Consider the following 12321-nt stretch of genomic DNA (forward strand, 5'->3'; position numbering starts at 1 on the left):
GGTTGGGCAGGAGAGGGTGGAGAGGGCATGTATCTCTGACTGGGGAGGCCGTGACATACAGAACTAAATATGTTATTAACTGCACACCATAATCAAACACACTGAAGTAAAAAAAACTGAATGGGATAACACTGCACATGCTTTAGCTATTATCCTGTCATAGTGTGCTGTTTCATAAATGTAGACTAATCAACCTAAGAATAAATGATATCATGCGTTGCTTTACAAGTTGTGTGAATGTGAATGTGTTTGCCATCATGTGCTTTGTAAACTGACCAGTTTTTGACTCCTTCCAGGGTTCCACAGAAATGAAGATATGAAGGCCATTGAAGTTCTTCCCATCCTTAAAGAAAAGGTGGCATTCTTATCAGGTGAGCCTATATATTATTCTATATATTGGGTTTCCTAATCTAGTTGTCTAATAAATCTGTCATTGTGTACTACAGCGACTGTTGGCGCTTTGATTAATTGCTTTGTTCCTCTTTTGTAAGTCGCTTTGGATAAACGTGTCACATTTATGCATGTCTTAATGCATAGATGTAATTGTTACTGACCCCAAAAGTAAGAATTTTAGGAAATTAATACTTTTATTCAGCAAGGGTGCAGTATTTTGTTTAAAAGTAACTGTAAAACATACTGTAATGCTACAAAAGATTTCTATTCTGAACTATATTTATCAAAGATAAATTGGGGTATTGGGGTTTCCACAAAAATATTAAGGAGCACATCTGTTTTCAGTATTGATGTTACTTGTTACTTGATGTGTGTATGTTACTTGAGCACCAAATCAGAATATTGGAATTATTTATGTGACTGAAGACTGGAGTAATGGCTGCTGAAAATTCTGCTTTGTTATCACAGAAATAAATTACATTTTAAAATATATTAAAATAATAATAAAAAAAAAGTTAGTTTTTCTATTCTGAACTATATTTATCAAAGATAAATTGGGGTATTGGGGTTTCCACAAAAATATTAAGGAGCACATCTGTTTTCAGTATTGATGTTACTTGTTACTTGATGTGTGTATGTTACTTGAGCACCAAATCAGAATATTGGAATTATTTATGTGACACTGAAGACTGGAGTAATGGCTGCTGAAAATTCTGCTTTGCTATCACAGAAATAAATTACATTTTAAAATATATTAAAATAATATAAAAAAAAAAGTTATTTTAAATTGTAAAAAAAAAATATATATATATATATATAGATCACAGTATTCACTTTTACAGAATTTTTGATCAAATGAATGTAGTAAGCATAAGGGGCTTCTTTAAAAACATTTATATCTCTTGCCAATCCCAAACTTTATACCATGGTACCATGTCCAAAAAAACATCATAGTTAAGAAAGGAGTGAAAAAGAAACTGTTGCTTCCCGCTCCATTCTAAGCCATTTATTTAGAAGTGTTCGCTCCTTATCCAAAGGCCCGGATTTCTATGAATATTAACGAGAGGAAACTTATTTGCAGTGACAGTCATTAACACTCTGAGATATGTGAGCTCAAAGGCAGAGCAGCATCGCTGGGGAAATGCAGTCAGTGTTTAGCTGGCTGCTGACCCAGATAGCTTACGGACATCTTAATCTTTGGCAGGCCAACTTGCTTATCGTCAGCTCAGCTTGTCTAAGAAGAGATATAACTCATTTTCAATTTTACCCTTCTTCCACCTCTGCACTTCAAAGTAAGTGTAATGGAAGTTGGTATGCAATAACGATATGAAGCAATGATATTACGCTAGCAATGATATTAGGCATCATATTCTGCATTAGACAAAAACCGCAGCTAGTCAAACTGTTTTATCCATAAATGGCCAACTTGGCATGGTTGACTATGATAAGTAGGCCATGGTGTTCCAAAGCATCACTATATACAGTAGGCAGGGTAGTTGGACTCAGTTTTGTTTCTTAAGATTGGCCATTGCCCTATTTTTACTAATGCTCGAGTGGCACAGATGTTGTTGTTCCAGTCAAATATATAGTGTGTTGATTTGGCCTTCAGGTGGAAGAGATCGCCGTGGAGGGCCAGTCCTTACATTTCCAGCCAGGAGTAACCATGACAGAATACGACAGGAGGACCTCAGACGACTTATTGCGTACCTTGCAGGCATTCCCAGGTATGCAGTGTGTGTGTGCGTGTGTCTTGATCTGTGTGAACATTATTATGCAACTAAAGTTGCTGTCGTAATAGATCAGGTTCAGCCATTTGAAACATTGAGGGATTGATCCCTTGGCAGCACAGGTGTGGAAGTCAGCCAGCTGCTGGAATTCTAAAATAACAATTCAGTCACCATTGTGTTCACCCTAGCTGCTCAAGGAAAGATAGACCAGCGTTTGATCTATTTTTGGCCATTTCATTTAAAATTGGCCATTCAGTAAAGGTGCAGTCACTTTGCTGGAGGAAATCAGCGAAACCAGTCATTTCAGTAGAAATCCATGTGATCGAGAAACCCAACAGTTTGATGTCAGTATGATTAGTTATATTATAATAGTAATTATATTATATTATATTATATATATATATTTTTTGAAAGAAATTCAAACAAAACAATTTCAGCAAGGATGCAGTATATTGATCAAAGTTAACAGTAAATGTATACTGTTACAAAATATTTATATTTACAATAGAACCTGTTGTTTTGAATTTTATATTCATCAAAGACTCCTGAGAAAAAAAGAAAAAAATAATTATCATGGTTTCCACAAAAATATTAAGCAGCACAACTGTTAAAATCAGCGAAACCAGTAATTTCAGTAGAAATCCATGTGATCGAGAAACCCAAAAGTTTGATGTCAGTATGATTAGTTATATTATATTATATTATATTATATATATATATATATATTTTTTTAAAGAAATCAAAACAAAACAATTTCAGAAAGGATGCAGTATATTGATCAAAGTTAACAGTAAATGTATACTGTTACAAAATATTTATATTTACAATAGAACCTGTTGTTTTGAATTTTATATTCATCAAAGACTCCTGAGAAAAAAAAGAAATAAATAATTATCATGGTTTCCACAAAAATATTAAGCAGCACAACTGTTAAAATCAGCGAAACCGGTCATTTCAGTAGAAATCCATGTGCTCGAGAAACCCAAAAGTTTGATGCCAGTATGATTAGTTATATTCTAATAGTAATTATATTATATTATATTATATTATATTATATATATTTTTGAAAGAAATTAAAGCAAAAAAAAATTCAGCAAGGATGCAGTATATTTATCAAAGTTAACAGTAAATGTATACTGTTACAAAATATTTCTATTTACAATAGAACCTGTTGTTTTGAATTTTATATTCATCAAAGACTCCTGAAAAAAAAGGGAAAAAATTAACATGGTTTCCACAAAATATGTATGCCATATATAGGAATCAGAATATAATAGAGACTTGTGAGTTGTTCGAGTGAATGCTAGGGCATTCTGTGTTTCCAGGTTGTTGCTAGAGTGTTTGGGTGGTTGCTATAGAATTGAGACAGTTGCTAGAGTGATTTGGTGGGTTACTAGAATGTTTCTAATGAAATGAAAACTGCTGCTCAAGAGAACATTTTCACAAGCAAGTTTTCATTTTGTTTAATTTAATTTATTTTCATATTTATATTCATAGACACGTCATGCCTATGGCAAGGAGATGGCTAAGCTTTCCTCGGTCTTACACACACTTTAACACTCAGAATACTTGCATACACCTTAGCATTGCTGTAAGCATCATTTGCATATTGCATTTTCTTCAGAAAACATTCAAGTCTAGTTAATGTATTTTTGCCAAGTCCTGGTTTTGGTTTTAAATTTTTGGTTTTGAAGCTCCCTGGTTTCTGGTTTGTTTAGACATCACATGGCTAATTTGACTTTTCCCTGTTGTGTCCATGTAGTTAGCATTGATTTGACTCAGTGAAACTCAACCAGCTCAACGTGAATCTCTGCTTTCAGCCAGAGGGTTCCAGCTCTGCACAGTTCATAACTTTATGTAGGTTATCATCTGCCGCAGGGTTCTCCCAAACTTTACTTCTCTTCTGTTGTCCATAATCGCTTTGTTTGAGCCACACTGAATAATACAGAAATGAAACTTCATCTTCTCGACAGCTGTAAACTCTTTTTTTTTCACTTTTGTACAGAATGTGGTGGCGGTTTGAAAATTAATAATGCACCGCTGACTAGAGATGCACCGATCGACCGGCCAGGGACCGGAATTTTCACATGATTGGCCCGGACCTGTGGCCAGCTAGTCAGTCTGTAGATTCTAAATATGTTAGAATCTGTTCTAAAGAAGACACAAAGTTCACAATTTGTAATACGTGTAACGTTAGGGCCAAAGTAAACCGTCGGGGATCCACAAAGCTCGATTAACGCTTGTCTGGGACAAGTAGGCAAGTGAGAGAGAATACTTGCCGGACTGGACAATGAATGACTAAATGACTCACTCATTAAAACAATCATTTGCCTCCACCTACTGGTGGTTTGGTTTGGTTTCATATTTAAAAGTATCATTGCATTTTTCCCAACATTTCTTATTTGTATGTTCCAAAAAATTATTTAAAAAATTAATATTTTACAATTATTTACGCATTTGCAATTTTGCAGTGTAAATGCATTTATGGCACCTCAGCTTCATCAAATAGTCTGTGTAAATACATCTAATGCCACTTCAGATGCATCTTCTGTGTTTCCTATAGTGGAAAGATGGAGTTTGTTGATACTGATTTTATTTGAATGGTAACAACTCTTAAGGTTTATTATATTATTCTGAATTAATTGAAACAATGTAAGAATTTGATGTGAAAGATGACATTTAATAATGTAAGGGAAATAAAATGAACATTTATAACCATCGTGGGAAATAAAATCTGTTTCGTTATATACAGCAACTCATTTTTAGTTCATTGTTATTTCTACCTCTTTCATGTCACAGAGCACTTTATTTTGAATAAATGAGAGAACATCTGTAACTTTGTCCAGATTGGGGGAATTGTAATGTTTAATAATTAATTTTATTATGTAAATATATATATATATTTTGCATTGGATAAAAAAGTAGATTTTTGTTTGTATATTTTGTCAATTATAGTTTTAAGAAAGAAAATCATAATCGGCAGGTCCCACTTACAAAAAAATCGAAAATCGGAATCGGCCAATAAAATTACAATTGGTGCATCTCTACCTCTGACCCTTTGCTTAGAAGCGCAGATATTCAGTTTTACAGTATGTTGGAGACCCAGATGTGGCCCCTGGTTATGAAAACAAGGAGTTTACTGAGGGAGTGTATAGACGCTTATGGCTGTTAGTTTTGCTGTCTGTTGTGTATCAGATAGCCAGGGGTGTAGATGTGTTGTTTGGCCTAAAACTGCAGATTTTAGGCCACATTGGTTGTCCTCTGTCACTCTTTCATGACTTTCCCTCTTCTGTTTCTTCACTCCTAAGACGAATTCTCATTCTTTCACACTGTAAAGAAATGTTCCTGACTCAATCCATCCCACATGCTGTCAAGCACCACATAAAATAATTATAACACGTCAATCAGTTCTTGAAATCAATCCCAACGTGTGTATATTAATACACTTACAATGTAGGTCTATTAGGCAAGGCATTGCACAAGGATAAATGTTTAAATACTTAACATTTACATTTATACCATGATCTAAATGCTCGATTCTGATTGGCTGGAAAGTGTGTGTTAAAACTGTGTAATGCACAGGTAGTTCCAGTCAGTTTAATAAATGTTCTATACAAATGTGCAGCCTTCATTTAAAGCACACACAAACACTCAGACCACTCACACACAGAGACTGGAGATCATTTTGTGCACAGAGAAACATTCAGGAGAACAGAAACTTGTTGTCAGTGCTGCCCCACAACATTTATAAGTTAATTTGCTTTGCTACTAACACACTACGCTACATTAAATTTCTCAGCAATGAGGTGGTAATGTTGCAGTTTTTGAAGTAAATAAACTTGCATGCACACAAACACACACACACAAGTACATGTTATAATTCATTCAAATAAATATAATCTTACCACACTACTTTATCTCTGTGTCTGATTTAAAGCAGGCAGAATGTTATACTTATAACTGACAAAAACAAATGTTATTTTTACCTTTCCGGTCTAGTTTTGCACGGCAAACTCAATAACAGATTCAACCTGTCAGTGCTGGCAAGTGACCATGGTGTAAGTGGGATGGTACATGATTTTTTTTTCATTATTTATTTATTTAACACCTAACTGTAGATAGATTGGAAAAATACATCCACAGGAATTATCAGTAACACAATGTATAAACCACTGAAATTTAAGATTTAAAAATCATTTAAATGTAAAACAATTGATACAAAATAAACAAGTTATATAAGCACTTAAAAATCACAGGCTTATTTATTATTTGAGATTAGTTTAAATTCTTAATTTCTTGTTCATGGTTTGTTTGTAGTACATTTGATACATACACTACCGTTGAAAAGCTTTGGGTCAGTAAGATTTTAAATGTTTTTAAAACTCCCTTGTGTTCGCCAACACTGCATTTATTTAATCAAAATACATAACAAATTTAAAAGAACTATTTTAATATATTTTCAAATGCCACTTGTTCCTGTAATGGCAAGTCACATAATCCTTCACAAATCATTCTAATATGCTGAGTTGGTGCTCAAGAAACATTCCCTACTGAAAACAGTTAACAGCATAATATTTCTGTGGAAACTGTGTATGTTACGGAAGAGGTCTGACACGACAGGTTAGTTTTATACAAAACAGTTTATTTGGTCACAGTGAGTACTGGTGTTGAGTCCGGAGGAAGACTCCTAGGTGTGACCAGGGGCGATTCGGCACTGGAAGGGGAAGGAGTTTGCCAGATGCTAAATGGCGCGGGCTTTTGGACATGGCACACTTCGGACATCCTTGCACGAACCTTCTCACGTCCCTTGCCATATTGGGCCACCAGAAGCGATCTCGTAGCAGCGAGAGGGTGTTGTTGGCCCCTGGATGGCCAGTGCCTCGGGAGGAGTGAGCAGAGTGAATGAGTGGGGTGCGCTGTGTCCGTGGTACGTAGTGACATCCTGGAGGATAGCCCGGTGGATTGTTAGGAGCTGTGTTGGAGGCCACTGGAGGGGAATTCCATTCGATTGGACTGACGATTATCTTAGGTGGGATGATGCTTTCCGGTTCTTCGGGGCCTTCTATGTGACTGTGAATACGTGACAAGGAGTCTGCCTTGACGTTTCTGGGACCAGGGCGGTAAGTAATGGTAAAATTGAACCTCGTAAAGAATCATGCCCATCGGGCCTCACGAAGATATTGGAGGTTCTTGTGGTCGGTTAGTACGGCAAATGAATGGGCTGCCCCCTCCAGCCAATGCCTCCACTCCTCTAGGGCCAGCTTGATGGCAAGGAGTTCTCTGTTGCCGATGTCATAGTTAATTTCCGCCGGGCTGAGCTTCCGTGAGTAGAAGGCACATGGGTGGAGTCTGGCTGGGTTCCCCTGCTGTTGGGACAGCACTGCCCCCACTCCTGTAGTGGAGGCATCCACTTCCACAACGAATGGGAGGTCGGGATCTGGATGGACTAGGAGTGGGGCGCTAGTGAAGGCTCTCTTGAGAGAGGAGAAGGCTTCTAAGGCCTCAGGAGTCCAGGACAGAGACTTGGGTTTCCCTCGGAGTAAGTTGGTGAGGGGGCTGGTGATCCTGCTGTAGCCAAGAATGAAGCGACGGTAAAAATTGGCAAATGGATGGAGAAACTTCCGGAGCACCTCATGCATGAAGTCCTGGATTGACATGGTCCCCTGTTGTAAGTGATAGAGTTGCTCTCCCACAGCGGCATCTCTGTCTGTCCTACCAAACACCTCGCGAAAATGCACGAGGAAGTTCTGCAGATCGTGAATGACGAGGCTGGCCTGAGTCCAGATCGTTTCCGCCCATTGCAGTGCAGGTCCTGTTAGCAGGGAGATAATAAAAGCAATTTTAGAGGTGTCGGTGGGATATGAATGTGGTTGCATCTTAAAGGTGAGATTGCACTGGAGGAGAAACCCGTTGCACTCCTCCGCCGAACCAGAGTAGGGCGCCGGTCGGGCCATGGGACTAGCGATGATGGTAGGCGAAGAAGTGCTGGTTGGGATGGAAGAGGTGGTTTTATGCAGGCTGGTAATGAGGTGCTTGATTGGTGACAGGTGCAGGTGCTCAGAACTCAGGTGAGAGGAATCGTTGTGATTGGGTGGTGGCGGAGCCTGGCCGATCTGTTACAGTGTAAGGTTGTTTTTTTTTTCCAGGATTTTTTGATGTTCTTTGAGTTTGAACAACAGCATAGAAATAATCTTTAACATTGTAAATATATTTAGTATCCCTTTTAAACAATTTAATGCATCGTTGCTTAACCCTCTACCGCATGGTGTAGCCATATGGCAACATACTCTTTGTGTTCATTTCCTTGCCACTGGTTCTTTTGCTTAAGTCACGTGACATTAAGTTTTTTTTTCTGTGGCGAGATTTCTGACAGGCTGCCGTCTCTTGTCGGTAGTTGCTGAAAGCAAACTAAAACGTCAGTAACAAACAAGGACCAGTCCATGTCACTTCTACAAAAAAATCTGTGTTCATTCAAAGAAAGGTTTTCCTATGAATTAATTAGTAGAAAAGTCCATTTCTACACTGCCTCTTGCCCTGGGACATGCAGGGATTTTCCCTGCTTTGCATTCCTTTGGCCAATAAACCCAGTGATAGCAGCGTTGGTTGCTATGGAACCAGGGGCCTGTTCGGCTTCCTGGGGTGTTACGCATTTCGGGGGGAAGGGTTCATAGGTCCTCATATGGCTTGTTAACTGAGGGGTGTTACAGAGTATTTGTTAAATATAACTAACAAAATATATATTGTGTGTTTGATTGGTCCAGACGCTACAATATAATCAAATTGAAATGGCAATTTTACTTTTGATTAAATATGAATACAGGTAACATTACATCAGTGAGCACGGCCATATTCTATGGCAAGGTAAAGAAGAAAAGGGCAGAACTGGCTCTTCCTGCACATGAAAAAACTGCTTTGTAAAGTTTCATACATAAAAAAAGTGATCTTTCAAGGATTATTGGGGGGGATGGGGGGCTCATGTTCACAGTCTTCCTCTCAAGAGACTGCATAATGCTGAATTTTCATAATATAATAATATAAGTTTTTTTTTTTTTTTTAAAACACAACAAAAAAATAGGCCTGCTTCAGATTTTAGAACAGTAGTGTACATATTTATCACCCCCACATTGTGCTACACTGTAAAAAATGACCGTGAATTTAACGGTAAAAGACTGTAAAAATGCTACAGTAAAAACCTGTTAAATGGTTAACGGTAAATTCCCCTACTATATACAGTGAAAAACTGTATTGGACATTACATGTATTGGACATAAATTTTACGGTTGTATACCGTTTTTGGAAGTGAAAAATACCATATAATTTAAAGTGAATAACCGTAAATTGGCATTCCCAGAATTCCCTGCGTTATTACTTCAATAAGTTGGTATATTAACATTATATCAGTTAATGAAATTACGGTATTTTACTGTAAATTTAAGTTAAAACCGTAAAACCTAAAACGTTGCTACCGTATTTCTTACGGTAAAATTCCGGCAACCACAGCTGCCGGTTTTTTACCATAAATTTTACGGAATTCTTTTTACAGTGTATCCCCTCTTCTTGTTTTCTCTCTTATCTCACCCTTTTCTTTCCGTTCTCTCTCTCTCTCTCTCTTTCTCTCTCTCTATCTCTCTCTCTCAGAGAGGGAGGTCAGAATTATTTAGAGTTGTTCAGTGCTCATTCCTGCTGAAGAGTCAGACTAGAGGAGTGCAGCTGTGGATATGAAAACCTTCTTGAGTTAACAGCCTGTTTTTCGTGCTAGAGAGCTCTTTAGTTAGCCCTTTTTTTACATTTATCTATTTATTTATTTTTTCCCTATTGCAGTCTTCTCTCAATTTAGCGAAAAAGGTTTCTTTATCTTTTATTTACTATTTTCGGGTAATTGTTATTTTTCATGCATGGTCCCTGCACATTATGATATGATATTTGATGCACTAAAATGTATTTTAATCAGATTTGTAGACTTGTCTGAAAGCAGCGGCTCTCATTTACATTTCTCTAATGATGTGAGTGTCAGCAGTGCAGAAGAGCTGATGCTGTGTTTTTATTTGTTTGTGTAGTGAGGAGGTGAGCAGACATGGCTTCACGGTCATCGTGGATATGCGAGGATCCAAATGGGACTCTATCAAACCTCTGCTGAAGATCCTACAGGAATCATTTCCCTCCTGCATACACATCGCTCTCATCATCAAGCCTGATAACTTCTGGCAGAAACAGAGGACGAATTTCGGCAGTTCCAAGTTTGAATTTGAAGTAAGGACTTTATATATAACGGATTTACATTTAATATAGTGATAGTGAATAAGAAGTTCTGTTTTTGGTAGATTCAGTTAGATATTGTATTGAATTTGTCTAAAAGTCTTTTGTGTGAGATCACAGAATCTTTCAGGGTAATAAATAAAAGAGAAAACACAGTCTACTTATGTTTTACTAGAACATTCCATATTGGTGGTGCGAAAGTAGAGCTGTCAAAATTACTTCTGACCTATTTCATTAAAGCTGAGAGGAAGACTCATGCAGTAGTGTTATATTTAATCTGAAGGCTTAATCTCCCAAAGGAGCTTTCTTAAATTAACACATCTAGTGCAGCACAACATTCAAAAGTATTATTACATTGTAATATATGTGTAATAGATACATACTAAGTGTTTATAACTGCATCACATATATGATTTGGAACTGTTTATGCCTAAACACTAGAAAATACTTCTAATTGCACTGATGTAATGCAGACCAGACTGTGTTGAAGGTCTGGTCTCTATCCACCATCAAGTCTCAAGCGTCCACTATCTCCTCATGTGTTTGCTGTTGTCTCTAATAACATGACCTGAGCTGCAATCTCTGGAATGTTTTTCTGGCTCCTTTAAGGAAAGTGTTCAGTGTAACTGATCCAAAAGGGTTTGCATTCATCATCCAATCTGTGTTTAATTGCATTGTTGTTTTAAATAACAACTTCAGCTTCTTGGAAACCTCCCACTGAGTCACTTACAAAACCGTTTCATTCAGAACCCAGAACTGCCAAAATATTGTCATACTTTGCAGTAATCTGTTTTGGTTGTTGTAAAGATGTCACAAAGATGCCTCACCCACATATAAAACAATACATTGTAATATTAAATTGCAAAAATGAAGACATGGCCAAAATGCGTAAAAAACAAACAAACTAAACTTTTCATTTGCAAACTATTAATAGTCAAGCAGGGTCACACTTTAGTTTGGGGACCAATTCTCACTATCAACTAACTAGTAACTACGACTTTTACCTCAATAAACTCCAAATTTTACCTTATTAGTTAGTAAGGTAGTTGTTATGTTTAGGTATGGGGTAGGATTCAGGGATCTATAATATGATCATGCAGAATAAGGCATTAGTTTGTGCTTATAAGTAAGGGATAATTAACGGCTAGCCATGCATTAAAGGATTTTAAATGCACGATGTGGAGGCAAAGAACCGCCTGTTGCGAAGTGCATTTAAAACCCTTTAATGCTCGGCTAGCCATTGATTATCCCACTTATTCCATGGTCATTTGCCAAGTTATAGACAAGTTAAAACTAGTATTGCTCTTTGCACCACAATATTTGACCGAATGGGTAAAAATGACAGTTATTTTCGTCAGTTACGGCACGTTAGCGCTGGCATTCTGCCCGCTTCAAATCATACACAGAGATGAAATAGTGTGGTAAGACCACATTTATTTGAATGATTTATAGCATGTATTTCAATTAATTATCGATCGATCGAGAGAGAGAGAGAGAGATGCCAGTTGTGTGTACCTGTTTGCTGCGTCTGTGCGTCTCTCTCTACAAACAATTACTTCAAACAAAGCGATTTTATGACCTCGTTGCTGGGGAATATAATGTAGCGATCTAGTATCTAGGCTATTTTATTAATAAAAATCACGGGGAAGCATTGACAACAAGTTTATGTGTGTGTGTGTGTGTGTGTGTGCAGCACAATCAGTGATCTCTGACCTCTCTCTCTGTGTGTGTGTGTGTGTGTGTGCGAGTGATGCATCAATGATGAGTGATTCAATGATGAATTGATGAGTGGTGCATCAATTAAAGGTGCGCATTAATATAGAACGGTGATTAAACTGACATAGAACTACCTGTGCATTAAACGGTTTTACTGCATACCTGCCAGCCAGTCAGAATCCAGTATTCAGACAGACCATGGAATAAGTAAGGGATAATGTACATCCAG

General features: G+C 37.3%; 1 protein-coding gene across 1 annotated transcript in view; it reads left to right on the plus strand.

Annotated features, from left to right (window-relative positions):
- Positions 1 to 12321, plus strand: part of triob (trio Rho guanine nucleotide exchange factor b) — a 190259-nt gene that overhangs the window by 82199 nt on the left and 95739 nt on the right. The window contains exons 3-5 of the mRNA XM_016293909.1: positions 297 to 371; positions 2003 to 2117; positions 10178 to 10370. Coding sequence (XP_016149395.1) covers positions 297 to 371; positions 2003 to 2117; positions 10178 to 10370 — 383 coding nt within the window. The remainder of the gene's footprint in view (positions 1 to 296; positions 372 to 2002; positions 2118 to 10177; positions 10371 to 12321) is intronic.

Source organism: Sinocyclocheilus grahami, unplaced genomic scaffold, assembly GCF_001515645.1.
Source record: "Sinocyclocheilus grahami isolate Dianchi unplaced genomic scaffold, SAMN03320097.WGS_v1.1 scaffold310.1, whole genome shotgun sequence".
Taxonomy (NCBI): domain Eukaryota; kingdom Metazoa; phylum Chordata; class Actinopteri; order Cypriniformes; family Cyprinidae; genus Sinocyclocheilus; species Sinocyclocheilus grahami.